Here is a 16,753-nt window from a genome sequence, read left to right as displayed (position 1 = left end):
GATGCTGCTTCTAGAGACACGTTTTTAAAAGTATCAAATTAAAAGTCTCCATGAGTGATGCTGTTGATGGAATTGAGACACTCAATATTCAGGACTTTAGGAAATCACTGAGAAATGGATAGGTATGTTCCTTTTGCTGACTTATATTTTTTCAGTAAAAAGATGTTTACAGCTGATGTTGTGCTAGCAATTGGCACATTATGCCTGATTCCTCTTGTATGTTAAAGTCCAGCTTCACATATTTTATTTTTTCATTTTTTATTGGTTTTGTTTTGTTTTTTGTTTTGTTTTGTTTGCTTGTCATTTTTGTTTGATTGGTTTTGGGTTTTGTTTGTTTGGGGGTTTTTGTGGTTTTGCTTTGGTGTTTTGGTGGTGATGTGTTCTGATACACCTCTTTTTGCCTTTTGGAAAGCACACTATAGCTCAAGGAAAATGTTAGTCCTGAGAACCGGAGAATAGCTAAGGACGGAGATTAAAAGCATGAGCAATATTATATTATAAAATTTTCAAATTACTCTGGACTAAAAGTAGCTCTTTCCAAAACAGTTGCTGCAGTTTTCTATACCTTAATATTTGCACATATTAATAATGTACCATATACTTGGCTTAGCAGTATGGAGGGAACCCATCAGTCTACCAGATGCAATATTCTCTCTGGAAGAATATATCCTTGGAATATCCTGCTCTTTTTGTCACCTCAGTTTTAACTTTTCCTATAACTTGATCTGAAAATGATGACCAGCTTGAAATCTATATAACTTGAAGGCTTTATCAGTAAAACCCAGCACAGTTATATTTCTCAGTGGCTGTGATGTTGAAACCTGGGGAAAATCAATTTTTTCTTTTGCTGAATGGTATATTTGAAGCATTTAAAAGAGGTGAATGAGTGTGCTGAGGGCCTGTCATTCTCAAAGTACTTTCTTATGCTGCGTGTGTAGGTACATCTGCCTGTTAGCCCTGAGAGGCTGTGTGTGTTTGATGCATTGGATGTTGTGTCAGCAGGAAGGAGAAAAAGAAGAGATGAGGATATCTGAAAGAAAGTTGATAGCAAATGGTGTTTTGAACAGCCTGTATCCCCCCGTGTAATATATTATGGAAATAATGATTCTGTCAAGTGATGCTTCTTTGTAACCTGTGGTGATACAGTAGGGATTATGCATGCTCAAGTCATTCAGGACTGGGTATATAGTTGTCTAGAAATGCTGAAAGAAGTGTCTTTGCCATGAGAGACTTCATTAGAGATGCAGTGGCAAGAAGTAGATTACTAGAAGAAAAACACCCTGAAGTAGTTTATTATTATTGTAATTATCGCTATTGGTTTAGCTAGAAATGAGAGAAAATATGTTATCTTTAATCCTGTTTTTATGCAGTTATCTTTTCTTATTTTTTTTGGGGGGGGAGGGAAATTTAATTCCCTAACTTATTATTCCTTATTGTATTTAAGGATGAATTGTATTCTTTAACTAATTTTCAAGCTTGCTTAAATATAGTTGTTTCAAAACCATAAAAAGTTGTCAATTAATTAGCATGGATAGGCAATAAGAAGTTGGCTAAAGGTTTGAAAAGAGGTGTCAGGAAGCCATAACAAATAAAACATGAATGTAAAACCATCTTTAAGAAAGGCACAAAGAGAATAAAGAGGAAATTATTATCCTAGAATAAAGAACAAAATGCTTCTGACCTGTACACTCTCATTAAGCAGAGATCAAAAATTGCAGCCCAAAAGGCAGGATAAAGATAGCTGCCCTCTCATGTCGATGGGTTGGCTTATGTGGCTGCTCTTGTTCGAAGAGCTTTCTGTGCAGAGAAAACAAACTGGTGTTCCTTGCCAGAGGAGGATACTCTGGCTTCAGTCAATTTAATGATTCCCTTCTTCTCCTGAAAAACACAGGGACTCAAAATAAGCTTAGGTAGCATGCTGCATTTTAGGAATCTCACGTGGTATGGGAATTACATGTGACATATTTCTCTTCAGAGCTACCAACATATGCAAGGCTGGGCTGCAGGTTTGGATCTTCTTTTTCCTCATTCTAAGAATGAAAGGTAGCACAACTGTTTTTTTTTTTAGTTTTGGTTGCAAAAAACCCAAAACAAAAACAAATTACCAAAAACCCCACACACAAACCCCAAACCAAACCAATTTGAATTCTGTCTTGCAATGCGGATATATCACTGGGGTTTTATTTTGAATGGAAATTATTTAAGAATGGAATATGCCTGCTTTTGTTGTACTTTGTGCAGGTGTTAAGTAGGAATGTCACACAGTGTATTTCATTTCCTTGATTAAAATCTTCCCCCTCTCTCAGTCTCTCCTCCTTCACATTCCTGTTCCTTCCCCACATACAGAGAGTTAACTAATACCAAGTTTATTTTGCTTCACTGCTTTAAGAAAAATGAATGCTGTGGCCAACGGAATGAAAAAATTTGATAAGCAAAAACAAAAAGCAGGAAACATGGAGAACAAATTCCAGTGACCTAGGTAGTACAAAATTGTTCAATGCTAAGTACCAACATTAACAATTTCAGACATCTGAGAATGTAAGATTAGCAATTTGAGAAACATTTATCTGTATGAGATAGAAAATTACACATGAAATATAATGACCTCTCTGAAATACATTCAGGATGCAGGGGTACTTATTTAGGCAAAGATGACAACTAGTTAATCATGTCAAAGAAAACTAGACAGTAAATTAGTTTGCTGCATTCTGGAGTCCTAGCTATGAAAAAGAATATATTTCACTAATTAAAGAGTGAAAATACTCTAAGCTTTTAGAAAGAGAATGCAAGGAGAGTGAGACTGCTCCTGGCTTTGTGCAGCAGCCCAGGGTGTTTGTCTGATACAATTTTATGATTTTATCAGTTAGGCAACCTAGAGTAAGAGATCTTCAGCTTTGATTATATTGATTATATACAACATAATAGTTTATAATGAAAATTATCATGCATGACTTCTGTCCCTAATTTTCATGTATTCTTTGAGCCTCCAATGAAATGTAAACAAATCTTTAAAACCTACATGAACATACATGTTAAAATTTTAAAAAAATCCTAGAAACTTCAAAATTGCAGTAGGAAGTTAACAATGCAATTTAATTTTTTTGAGAATTATTTTCTTGATTGTGCTGTAGGTGTTTTAATTTTATCATTCTGTTTTTGTACTTAATGATACAGGAGTGTGCATTTGAGAGGTTTTATGTTATTTTAAAAAACTACAGAAAGTGAAGATCACCTTGTTGCTTGGGATAAGAATTGTGTTTTTTCTGAAGACTACATAATTTTACATGGTGAAAGCTTTATACAGAGTTCTGAAATAAAGTGGTGTGTTTTTTACCTAAAATATTTTAAATTTTCAGGGTTTTTAAACAAAAATTTCAATAAAGAATCAATATTAGATTCTGTGTTAGAAAAAGATAGAAATTTATCTCTAATTTAATATCTCTAGTATATTATTTATAATAAATTTATCTCAGACACCTTTCCTGTGTCTGCCTCTGCCTTATCCATGTAAATGGCATTTAGCTTTTAACTGTAGGGGGCTGAGGGTCAGGTCTTCTCTATCTTTTGCATGAGCAAAATTGATTTCCATTAAACTGGATGAGAACAAGATCAAGTTCTGCATGGTTCCAGTACCATAGCTGTTTTTCAAAGTGCTGTATTTTTACAGGACTTCTGTTCTAAATTCAATGTGTATGTTTGAGGAAGACTGTGATGGTTGGCCTCCTTTGAGCTGCACATAAGCAAAATATCTGCTGTCTTTCTCATTAAAAATAAGTTGAGAAAGTGAGTTATTTTTTCAGTCTCTCACAGTTTATTACATTCTCTTACACATTTTTATATGAGAGTCAGTGTCTCTATAATGCTTTTATATTAGGTTTGTGGGGTTTTTTAATTTCAAAAGGTCCTTGTTTGTGGGCGATATTTATTAGGAAACTCAGTGTGTGTATATGTGCATGCACAAAGTGTACATTTATTTATATCTCCGTAGAGTGAGGCGGAGAAAGACAGTGTCCCCTTTGTTCCATGAAATCTACTCCTTAAATTGTCTTGCACTTTCAAAAATGCTAAGACCAAATATGGAAACTTAGCTCTGAAGAGAAAATGTCCTGGAAAGGTTTGAACTAACAAAAAAGAGTGGGCTTAGTCTCTTAATAAAGTCGTTTTCATTACCGTCATGTCATAATCAGATAATGTGAGAGATTATTTCTAAGCAGAACTGGAATTAGTCATATCAAATCAGCCTAAAATGTGATTTTGTTTCTAAAAGATTATTTCTGTTTTTATGTGCATTTCAGAAACATATGCAATAAATATTTAGACTCTTAATTTACTACACATCAATCTAAAAATTTGATTTGCTATCATCATCAGAATTAATTTGCTTAATTGTTTTTCCTATCCCATCAATCTCAGTTTTGCACTAACAGGAACATTGACACCTTTTGCTGTTTGTACTTTAGTTCGATTTCTGTTCTAAGTTTATGAATAGTATTAGGGATCTGCTAGAATATTCATTAGCTTTGAATTGTGAGCTATGAAAAGGTGCTTTCTTTTACCTTAATGAAGGTGGCTCAGCATGGGGTGGATCAGTAATGACATTTGATTTTAGGCATCCAACGAATTTGCTTTTTATTTATTGACACATCTTGTCCAAACAGCTCCCTCGCAAGTTAGTGGCGTAATGAAAGAAAGAGTGCTGCAGAGGAGCGTGGAGCTTTCCTGGCAGGAACCAGAACATCCCAATGGAGTCATTACTGAATATGAAATCAAGTATTATGAGAAAGTAAGTGCTAAGATTATCTGTAATGTGCAACAATGTGTTGTTTGCTTTATGCTGGCTTGCTGCGTTGTGGAACAGTGTTAAAGTCATCAGCTATCAACTACCCTGTTTCTCCAAAGTCAGTGATTCTGCTTGTTTTTAATAACTAGCTAAATCCTGCAATTATTATTGCTATCATATGTCTCATATATTGTATTTTAGCACACTAAAAATGAAACATACACTTGAAATCTGTTTTTCTTTACATTTTTTTTTAATTGTTAAGTTGTACTTGGATATTTTTATCATTATATTGCTGTTTTCACATCTATTCTACATTGTGCTTGAAGCCTGTTTCATTTCCTTCTGTATCAATGTAATTCTAGTCTTGAAATGATGTATCAGGTACAACTCCGGACTGCATTTTGTATTTCCTTATGAGCTGGCCTGTTTCTACTTGATGTCTGAAAACTTTCAAAACATTTCCTAGGCTTTTAGGAAATAAATATTCCTTATTTGTCCTTTTAAAAAGGACCAGACTGTGAAATTTTTTTTTCACTTGTTCTCTCAACACAATAATGAATTGAAGGCTGCTTTTCAATAGTAGATGAAGTGATCTCTATTTCTGATAGAGTGAAATTGCAATCTTACTGATGTCAGTCGGAGTTTTGCCATTCATTTCAGCATGTCTAGGGCTTCATTCATGATAACTTTGAAGTACTGCAGAATGAAAAAATTCTGACAAGCGTAAACTGGATGGAAGCAGAGCGAAGGCAGGTTGTGCAGCTCTACGTTTGTCATGGGACCCAGACTAAGTTTAGCTCCTCCAGATTCCCTGGGAAATTGACTGCATAACGTAACATACTCCTAATTTTTATAAAACATTCTGTGGAAAAAAAAGAAAACAAATTAAAATGAAAAAAAAATAAAAAAATAAAGGGGCTCCTTTGTAGTCAGTCATGAAGACTTTTCTGCCAGCAAGGTAACAGTACCCCTATATCAAAAAAAGCATGTCAGCTTACTAGGTAACACAGAATTACGTAAATTCAGCCCAGATTGGATGTACTGTCAAGTGTCATATTTCATTTTCAGTGCTGAATTACACAAATATACTTATCAAAACATCTTTATACAATTTGGGAAAGGAATAACATTTTTATTTGTTGATGTTAACTTCCAGTTAAGTTGTTCATTCTAATGATTCTTATAACAAAATCTAGCAGATAGGTATTAATCACTTAATGATTTCTTGGAAGAAATGTTACTAATTTAGCAGATAATTTTTGTTCCTCCAGCATGTGTGTGTACATACACATGCAAATAAAATCCAAGTATTTTTAAAACTTTACATATTTAGCAAGGGCAAAACTGTCCTCTGAACCAAAAAAAAAAATAAAAATTGAGAACCAAAAATCTTGGATTTTTTTCATGTGCAGAGCAGTTTCTAACCTGTTCAAATAAAATAAATAATTTAAATGGGTAGTGTAAAATGACAGAAAAATTGCCAAGATGCCAAACTTCTTATATAATAATAGCTTTTAGAATGTGGCTTTTATTATTTTCCCTATATACTCATTTTAAATAACAATCAGAATTCCATTGCCAGTTTCCTATGTTTAGAAAGAGAAAAAATTACATTAAAGATTTTTTTTTTAATGGAAGGACATCTTCCAGTATTATACTTATACAGTGAAATTGATACAAGAGAATAAAAAGCTCATTCTAACAGTCACAGATAAACTGGACTATAGAACTTTAACTGAGGCAATTTTTGCACAAATACTGAAATGGTTGTTTTCCTTCCAAAAAATTGCATTTCAGCTTTAAAATTACTTCATAATCTTCTTGCTCAGAACAAGAGAGGCCGTTTAAGTTTCGTTCCAGTAGTTTAAAAAAAAAAAAAAAAAGGATTTGAACTTTCAGCTCCTTTTAAAGCCAAATTAAATCAAACATTTTTGTCATTCTGAAATACTCTGATAAGTGTGTTTTTCACCTCTCACTTCTGGCTAGGGCTGGAACGGAAGCTGCTTGAAATCTCCAAAGTAAGCCTGTCCTGTGAGATTTCTAGCGCAGGTTATTTTTATTTTTTTGTTATTTATTTATTTTTGAATACAAGGATTTTGGCAATTCAAATAAGCCTCATTTATGCATCTAAACCCAAAATTAAATTCCACTGCGGCTTACAGTCCTGAACCTGACTATTTATGATTTCCTTACTCTTGTTTCTCATCTCCCAAGCATTCCTGTTCTTTCTCATATACCAGTGTACATTCCGCCATGGTCCTCACTTAGAGATGATTTAAATTCTCATGGAGAGATATGGAAAATTCTAGATATGGAAAATTGTTGCTAGCCAAGACTGTGGGCTTGCTCAAGTAACAGACTGGGCAAGAACCAGGAGAAGCCCTTACTGAATCTGAGAGAAGAAATAATGTATGTTTTGTATAGCCCTGTATTTCAGCAAAAGCCTTTGTTGCTTTACTGACTGTGACAGGGACAGCTCTCCATCACTTTTAGCTGGTGAAGTATTACTGAAATGAGTTACAGATTTATTCCTTCCCTCTGTATCCGTCTCATTAGCACTGCTGCGTACGGCTCATGCTTCTCTGGTCATGTGGTGCATTCAGATGGTTGGTTAATTCATCTCTTCTGCCCTTCAAATCAGGGTTGCATCTGCCACCAAAAATCAACAGGGCTTCACATATCTGTGCTGAAACATAATCTGTGTCAGTAAATGTGATGAATAAGTAGAGCTTTTTGAATACTCTAATGATCTGTGATACAGCTTTTGTACTATTTGAAAGTGAGTTATTACTCATAGGGTTTGTAATCTTTCAGCTTCAAATTTGTGGAGTGTCATACTGAGCTTCTTTCCCTGGGTTCCTCTTTATGCCTTAGAGTCTAAAACTGAGAAAAGACTAAAAGCCAGAGATAAAAATCTGAAGTGAAAACTGAGTTAAGGACCTCAGAAATTATGCAAAATCCAGCCAATTATACATTGGCAATATTGTATTTTTTAGAGGTGATGGAAGGGTAAAATGTCAAAGTAATGATGTCAGTCAGAGTTTTTCCATTTATTTCACAATATCTAGGACTTCATTCCCCATAACTTTGAAGTACTCTAGAAATAAGAAAAATTCTAACAGCTATAAACTAAATTAATGCAGAATGAAGGCAGGTTGTGTAGCTCTCTGATTGTCATGTTCTGACCAGGAAAGAAAAATTTCCCTGTCCTTGAACTGTTTTGACCTCACAGATTCCCCTGGAAAGCTGTGGTTGAGTTAGTTCTCATCAAAATTTCACAGAATTTGATCAAAGCAAAAAAAGTGATCATTTATTGTTTGGATGTTTTCTGAGTAACAACATGAGCATCCCATTTGAATTTTATGTTACATTTAGAGCTCTTCATTGCATTGACAATGTTTTGTAATACTCCACAGAGTATGCTTTATTTTTGTTGTTGGGGGAAAAGAGCATTCAGCAAATTGAAATAAACTACCCAGTCTGGCTGTCAGTTGCTGTTGGGCAATCATGGTAAAATTGGATCTGTACATGTCATTTAATCTTTTGTCTTACTGTTTCCAGGATCAAAGGGAGAGGACCTATTCAACAGTGAAAACCAAGTCCACTTCAGCTTCTATTAATAACCTAAAGCCTGGAACAGTGTATGTTTTCCAGATTCGTGCTTTTACTGCTGCTGGTTATGGAAATTACAGCCCCAGACTGGATGTTGCCACACTGGAAGAAGCCACAGGTAAAGCAAGAAAAGGAACAGTCATAAGCAATATAATTACAATTAGAAAGAATTTAGTTGTACAAGAAGGTGGATTTTTGTCATTGTGTTTTGAAGGATGATCTTCCATAATTTATTTTACCATAAAATGAAAATTAGTCCTATAATTGGCTGAAGCAGACTTATATTTGTTACATTAGGTTCTTCTCCTTTGCTGTCCTTCTAATACACAAGCCTTTTTTTTTTCTTTCTAATTCAAACACACACTTATTTTTCCCCACAAGAGAAGTGAGTAGTGGTGAGCTGAATAACTCAACTAGAGTATTCTTCTGTAGCTGGGGAGAGAAGGAAAGAGGAGATTTCAACACAGAGAGACTTCTCCAGGGTATTTTTTTCCATTTGATTTTCTGAAAAAAAACAAAAGACAGCACCTTGGTAGTTTTGTTTATGTGTGTGTCTTCAGTAAGTCCATCTTTAGTGTATTTTGAATTCATTGGCAATTCAGTTTAGTAAAGAAATGTGAATATCAAAGATACTAAGTTCCTTTCAGGCTTATATAATAAGTTGTGAGCTGTGTAACAAAAAAATTTCTCCCATCAGTGAGACCCGGCAGCCCTGAGCCCCTTCACAGGAACTGTGTCCCTGGCAGCTCCAACATGCTGCAGACCTAAATTTGGTTACCCTGGTTTAGAGAATTTGCTTCAGGTTGGCCTTGACATCAGGTCAGCTGGATTTGGAGCTGGGAATATAGGAATACATAGCCTATGAGTTCCAAGGATATGGATGCCATACCCTCTTTGTGCAGCAGTCTAGCTAAGACAGTGCAGACACACATTATTGTGTCCTATTAATTGCAGCCAGGTGTCGCCTGAACACCCTGTGGTTATTCTTAATATACAGTAGTTAGGTCTTGATTCCACCTTAGTTCCACACAGAATATAAAAACTATAAATAATGAATAATACCACATATCTAATAGACATAATTGAAACAGTAATTATCATAATAGCAGCAGTAAGCTGTTATTACTAATATTATTAGCTCTGTGTCTAATAGCATACTTCCCATCTGTAGAAAGAGTTGGTAGCAGAATCCCCATTTTGCAAAATGGGAACCTGAGGTACAGCCAGAATTAATTTCTTATTTTGAATAGTTTTCTGGAAAACAAATTAGAAGCCTGTCATAATAAGTTTCTGCTAATAAGTTTCTGCTAATTAGATAATTTATTGTCCATAGTGGTTAAAAATTAGTACATCAAAATATTTCCCCAACATTTCCTTAATTATCTGAGTATTTTTTACATACTGAATGTAAGCAGACTGGTAGCTGCTAAGCTTAGCAAAGATGATTTCAAAGATAAACCATTTTGACTGGAGTTTGGTCAACATATGGGAGATTAGGAAATCCTATAATAAATGCATCACTGACCACTTTCCTGTACTCCTTTTCTGACTCAGATAATGAAAAAAATGCATATAAACCACCAAGATTCTTGGACAGGATGCACAGCAGGTTTCTTTTGTCACAGGCCAGCTATACACTTTGAGTTGCCATGAAAAATGTCCTGTGTTTTCATTAAAGAAAATTCTAAAAGTAGCATATTTTCCATTATCTAGAGACAACATTATAAAATATAATTCCTAGCAAAGATAAACATCAAAAATTTCCCATATGCAGTTTTCAGAAATAATGAAAATGTTGGTAAAAAATAGAAAATTCCATTAAACTCTTCTAAAATTGTTTTATATGAAAGTATTCATTTCTTATGTTTTATTTATAGTTTTATCAGAACTTACAGACTCATCAAATTCATTATTAGCATTTTAAAGGAACACCTTTATTGGATTGTTCTTGGGAAATATCCCTCAAGGGAAGTACCATGCAAGTGAACACTAAACGGTGTTATGCTACAGTTTAGAGGCTTTGGCTTCTCATTATTCCAGTGGATTTCTGAATGAAGCTTTTAAAAATGTCAAAGTATTTTAAGAAAAAAAGTACACAGACACATATTTATGTAAGAATACATATAATGACCGTCACATTCAGTTAGTCATGTTGCCTACCTGGATTTGTCCTGGCACTTCCACTGGTTGGCACTGCTTGGTTGGTGCTGTTAGTTAAGAAGATTTTTGAATTGTGCTATTTTCTGAATTGTGATAGAAACTGTATAGCCACTTTTCAATATCTGAAGAATTATATCCACTATATTAATATTATCTGAGATGTAAAATATACATATATTAAACCTGTATTGGATCATATCATAGATGTTGGATATTGCATAGATATTTATGGAAAAATTTCAAAATTATGAAGTAAACATGCTTTATAAAGGCAGACTATTTCTATTCTACACTGTGTTTGCCACAGATCAATCAATGGCTTTAGTCGTATTTTTTTGTTGGCTGATTATTAGAAACAGAAATCCCTCTGGAAAAACATACAAACATATAAAGTACCACTTAAGTGGAAATTCTATCTCTTGGTTCACTGAAGTATTTAAAAGTCAAGTTAAGTGGTTTGTAGCCAGTGGACCTAAAGATGATCCTCTGCTTTTTGTAATGGAAGCAGATTTTTTTCACTTACAGAATCACAGAATCAATTAGGTTGGAAAAGACCTCTGAGGTCATCGAGTGCAATCTTTGACTTCTGTACAGCTCTCACTGTTAAAGTAGAAGCACTTGACAAATTCTGGCATAAAGCATTTGCTTTTTCCTTTTTCCTTGAATCAGACTAAATCGAACAAGATTGAAGCATTATGCATATGTAAAATTGATCTCTAAAGTCTGAAATACCAATACTACAAATTTTTATAGAAGGCATAAAGCACAATGCTTAAGAAAGTAGTATTTGGCATACATGGATCCAGTTATCATTGGAGCTTTCATGGTGAAAATGAATTATTTTCCAGAAATCATGCTCTTGAAGTTGATTTCATGAGAAGAGGTTGCAGGAGCAGTAGCACAGCATTTTCAGCTGTTATCCTTTTTTAAATCCTCTGGGGTCTTTAGATATGTATTCCCCATCCCTACAACCATGTATTTAAAAGCTGATTTAACTCCTTTAAATTAAACATTGTGCATTGGATGTGCACATCTCATAGCTCGGATCAGGTGTCAGCTGTTGCTGAATGCCCAAGTACCAGCTCCCTGTGTCACCCTCTGAGCCTGAGCACAGTTTAAGAAGAGGTAAGGACTTTCCTGTCCTGATGCTGATTCCCTATCATCACTGTTGTGGCATTGCCAGTGACAGGTAGCCATACATGCACCCCCTGAAAAGACCTTCTGCATCCTAAAATCATTCCTCTAAGAGCACTGTAGCATCTTTGTTTCTGCCAAGCCACAGGGATCATTCCAGAAGTTGTGTTCTGATTCACCCTTACACCAACAGACTGACTTCATCACACAGGAGAAGCAGCAGAGTACCTGAACAGAGGCAGATATCTTACACTGAATCTTGTCACTGAATTTATACCAGACCATGCCCACAATCAGCCCCCTCCCCTCTTTTTTTAAAGATATTAAAATAAATCATACATTGCATCCCACCTGTCTTACCAGTTTGACAGTGTACCATGTCCCCAGTATTTTCCAGAGCCCAAAAAACATTGTCTGCTTGCTTCCACAATGTGCCAGTACCCAAAATCTGTGAGGCACTTACATAGAGCAGCCCACTCACATATGTCAGCCTCTATGCACTTATCTTGGCTACTGGACTAGGTGACAGGCTGGGCATTTTTCCAAACTTTTTTGGATGGAGGAAGCTTCACACCCTGGCCATTATGATGCTGCCTCTTCTTCACTTCCAAGTGAGGTTTGCAGTGAAGTTCAGAGAGACGGGAACCTTTTAAGGAAATTTTTTCTGTATTTTACAGAAAATTGACATTCCTTGGGATTGTCTGTTTTGATGGCCTAGATAAGTTACAGGAACTGAATTGTATGATTTATGCCCCTATGCTCTTGCACAAGACAGTCACCACTGATTTCTTAAAAGTTGGATGAGTGGAATGTAGGCAAGTCTACAGTAGCATCCTACTGACCTGTGTATCACAGAAAGTTATAGTTACTTAAAGATAAGCATTCTTTTTTAGTTAAAGAGTTAGAGGAATAGTGTGAACTTCCTCATTTGCATTAGAGAGAATATAGAAAAATTACAAGTTTCTTCAGGAAATAAAATTAGAGGGGTGCGCATATGCATGTGTGTGTAATTTCCCTCCAGTGAAGAGTATTCTAAATCAGTGTAGTATATAACAAGGGGTTTGTTATTCTGGGGGGAAACAGTTGGTACAGGTCAGTGTCAGTGACAAAATAAATCATCTTGATTGGCTCACTTCTCCCAAGAAAAGTCTGGGTTATTTGTTTCTATGGGAATCTCTGAAGTCTGTAACAGGAACTCAGTTCTGTAGAGTTCATAAATACTGGTGTAGACGTTCCTGTTCCGTTACCAGTACCAGCAGTAAACCATATTATCATACCATTCATTTAGTTAATCAGCTATCAGTTTTGGTTTCCTTTTTTCCTTCTCTTTAACCTGTTGGCTCCATTTCAGTCGTGGGAGTGTCTTCTGGAGACAGATGGAGTTCACCAGTCTAAAAAGGGGAAAAGGATTGATGAGTTTGCAGGGCTGATTGACAGGGCTTTAAACTAGGTTTGAAAGGGGAAGGGGGTAAGACCAGGCTCTCTAGAGGTGAGTCTGGGGGTGGCATGCCAGTGTTGGGGGTGAAATCAGCACAACTGAAGTGCATCTACACGAGTGCATGCAGTATGGGTAACAAACAGGGGGAGATGGAAGGAAATCTTATAGGCACAGAAACAGGCCGTCCCTGTGTGCTGAAAGGTGAGACAGTGGGGAAGAAATCTGGCATGTCTGAGTAGGGACCTTTCACTGGAACTCAGGGGAAAAAAGAGTTTATGACCTTTGGAAGAAAGAGCCATGCAACTCAGGAAGCAAATAAGGATGTTATTAGGTCATGTGGAGTGAAAACTAGGAAGGTGAAATCTTAACCAGAACTCAATTTGGCCACTGTTGTGAAAGATAATAAGTGTTTTTATAAATAAATTACCAACAAAAAGAGGGTCAAGGAAAATATCCATCCTTTTCTTGATGTGGAGGAGTGTAACTAAGGATGAGGAAAAGGCTGAGGTCCCAGACAACTGGAGGCTGGCCAATGTGACACTCATCTACAAGAAGGGTTGGAAGGAGGGTCTGGAGAACTACAGGCTGAGGTTAGCCGGATCTTGGTGCCAGGGAAGGACGTGATTCAGATCAGCTTGAGTGCGATCACACAGTGCATACAAGACAACAAATGGATCAGGTACAGCCACCTTGGAGCCACCTTGGCCTTAGGAAAGGCAGGTCTTGCTTGTCCAGCCTGATCTCCTTTTATTACTAAGTTACCTGCTTAGGGGATGTAGCCCACCTGGACTTCAATAAAGCCTTCAATACTGACTCCCGCAGCATTCTTCTGGCAGTCCATGGGTCAGAGAGGACTGGCAGCCCATGGGTCAGAGAGGAGCACTCTTTACTGGTTAAAAAATAGCTGGATGGCCAGGCCAGAGGGTGGTGGTGAATGGTGCTACATCCAGCTGGTGGATGGTCACTAGTGGGGCTCCCCTAAACTCAGTAATGGGGCTAGTCCTGTTATATTATATTTATTATGATATATTTATAATATTATAATATTATATATAATACATAATATATAATAATTATCTATATTATAAGATAATATATTTATTGTATTATTATAATATTATAGTTGATGATTTGGACTCCCTCATTAAGCTCTCAGATAACACAAAGTTGGACTGGAGTGTTGGTCCACTGGAGGATAGGAAATTCCTGTAGCAGGATCTGGGCAGTCTGAATTGATGGGCCAAAGACAGCTGTATGAGGTTTGTAAGGCAAAGTGTTGAGTCCTGCGCTTGGGTCACAACAGCCTCATGCAACACTACAGGCCAGGGGAAGAGTAGCTGGAAAGTGGCTCAGTGAAAAAGGATCTGGGGATGCTGATCAACAGCAGGCTGAACATGAAGTGTGTTCCCAGGTGGCCAAGAAGGCCAGTGGCATCCTCGCTTGTTTCACAAATACTGTGACCAGTGGGATTTGGATAGTGGTCATGCCTCTGTATTTGGTGCTGGTGAGGCCACACCATAGGTCCTGTATCCACTTCGGGGCCCCTCACTTTGAAAAGAACGCTGAATTTCTGCAGCGTTTCCAGAGAAGGGTGACAGAGCTTGCAGCAGCACAAGTCTGGTGAGGAGAAGCTGAGGGAGCTGGGGTTGTTTAGCATGGAGAAATGGAGGCTCAGGGAGGAGCCACTCTAAAGGCGCCTGAGTGGAGCTCTTTGTAAGGTGGGGCTCAGTCTCTTCTCCCAAGCAGCTAGTGACAGGACAAGAAGACAGAGCCTCAAGATGCACCAGGGGATGTCAGGAAGAATTTTGTCACTGAACAAGTGATTTGTCGTTCTATTGGGAACGGTGAGAACGACACAGACTCTCTTGTGTGTTGAACAGGAGAGTTTTTTCTCTTAAGGTTTATTACCTCAGATCTTCTTTTATAGACCGATACGTGAAAGTATAGAAAAGTAAAACTCTTATTGGTTAGTAAAGTAACACATCACCATCATTGATCAGTGGGGTACACCACCCGTCGACCTTCTCTTGCAAGGAAACAAGGAACAGACAAACAGCACCTGCAAGGCTGTCTTCTATCTGTGAGGATTGTTTTAATTCTTCCTTATGATTTCCCAGGCCACTTTCTCAGGCGAGACTGAGAAAGTTATGCAGCCTGCTATTCCACAGGCACCGTGCTCCCTGCTTTGCTTCATAGTTAGCATCCATAGTGATTAGGCATTGGAAAGGGCCACCCAGAGAGTTGTTCCAAGTGCCACTCTGAGTGGCATTTACTGCTGTGGTTTAGTTGATATGGTAGTGTTCAGTCAAAGCTTGGACTTGATGATCTTGGAGGTTTTCTACAACCTAAATGATTCTATGATTTTGTGATTCTGTGATTCCTGCTGACTCTCACTTACGCAGTCCCTCATGTCTCATCCTCTATTCATCTCCTGGTTCAGATCCTCACTGTTAGAAACCAGAGCATCTCCACAGAGTTCAGGAGACCTGTGCTTATTTAATGTGTCTGAGTACATGGCCACCCTTATTAGATGTCAGGCAAACGATGTTTTTAACTCAGGGTTTCTCAGGCTAAGTATTTACATCCTCAGTTTACATTAATGTGACATGTACACATTTGCATATATTAATAGAATTGGCATATCTGAATAAAAAGAGCAATAGTGTGGATATTTTAGCATGTAAATTCTCTGAAGCATGGAGAATTCCATTTTGTGTTAATGTGGAAGCACCTTTTTGTTGCCAACAGAAACAAGTGGTAAGTAATAATAGCCATTTACAATGATTAATAGCAGTAGGAGATTGAAGTATGCTACCTAGGAAAACTGTGTTAATAGTTTTTCAGCTCAAACATTTTTCTTAAAGACACTATTTCCTTGGAAACCCTCAAAGTCATATCAATGAGTTTTAGAGGGGAGGCTAGGAGCAGAGTTAGGGATTGCCCTCCTACTGTCCCTCCTTACAGGGATATCCAGGACTCCCCTTTAAGGAAGGAGTCAAAACACATGCAGCAAAGTAGTAGTAGGGAGTGGGAATGCCTGATGCTAGTGGTGCTGGCTTTCAGCTAATGGCTGTACCAATTTGGTCAAGGAAATTCCATCTTGGCTTCTTTTTATTCAGTGTAGACAATCATTAACTCATACAGCATTTAGTTGAATTTCCAATAGAGGCCCTTCTTTAGACTAACTTTATCAATGGAATTGTTTCAGACAAAGGCAGTCTACAACAGTAGACAGTCAACAATTCATGATGATTGACTTAAATTTTTGAGGTCACTTAGTAAGGATTAGTTTTTAACTAATCTCAGCTCTGTGCTCTGTTTGTAGCCACAGCTGTTTCCAGTGAACAGAATCCTGTTATTATCATAGCTGTGGTTGCTGTGGCGGGAACTATCATCCTGGTCTTCATGGTGTTTGGATTCATCATCGGACGAAGGTATTGCATCTTTGATGGACGTAAGCACATCTGACACCACTCTTGTGAACTCTTGAGACACAGTCGAACCTGAGATAGTAATTTGTAAAACTGAAACAGAAATAATTCTTAGTAGGAACAGTTTTCATTTAAATCCTGTTATCAATTATATGGTTTGTCCTTTTACTTTGGCACAATACTTGTATCAAGATG

At 36.9% G+C, this 16,753-nt stretch overlaps 1 protein-coding gene across 5 annotated transcripts in view; it reads left to right on the top strand.

The window, feature by feature from the left end:
* The window catches only part of EPHA7 (EPH receptor A7), a 163,108-nt gene that overhangs the window by 114,183 nt on the left and 32,172 nt on the right, over positions 1–16,753 (top strand). For all 5 annotated transcript variants that reach the window (XM_058835176.1, XM_058835170.1, XM_058835169.1 and 2 more), the window contains exons 6-8: positions 4,659–4,783; positions 8,345–8,513; positions 16,453–16,561. In XM_058835176.1, coding sequence (XP_058691159.1) covers positions 4,659–4,783; positions 8,345–8,513; positions 16,453–16,561 — 403 coding nt within the window. The remainder of the gene's footprint in view (positions 1–4,658; positions 4,784–8,344; positions 8,514–16,452; positions 16,562–16,753) is intronic.

Source organism: Poecile atricapillus, chromosome 3 (genome assembly GCF_030490865.1).
Source record: "Poecile atricapillus isolate bPoeAtr1 chromosome 3, bPoeAtr1.hap1, whole genome shotgun sequence".
NCBI classification, from domain to species: Eukaryota; Metazoa; Chordata; class Aves; order Passeriformes; family Paridae; genus Poecile; species Poecile atricapillus.
This window is presented reverse-complemented; position numbering and strand designations above follow the sequence as displayed.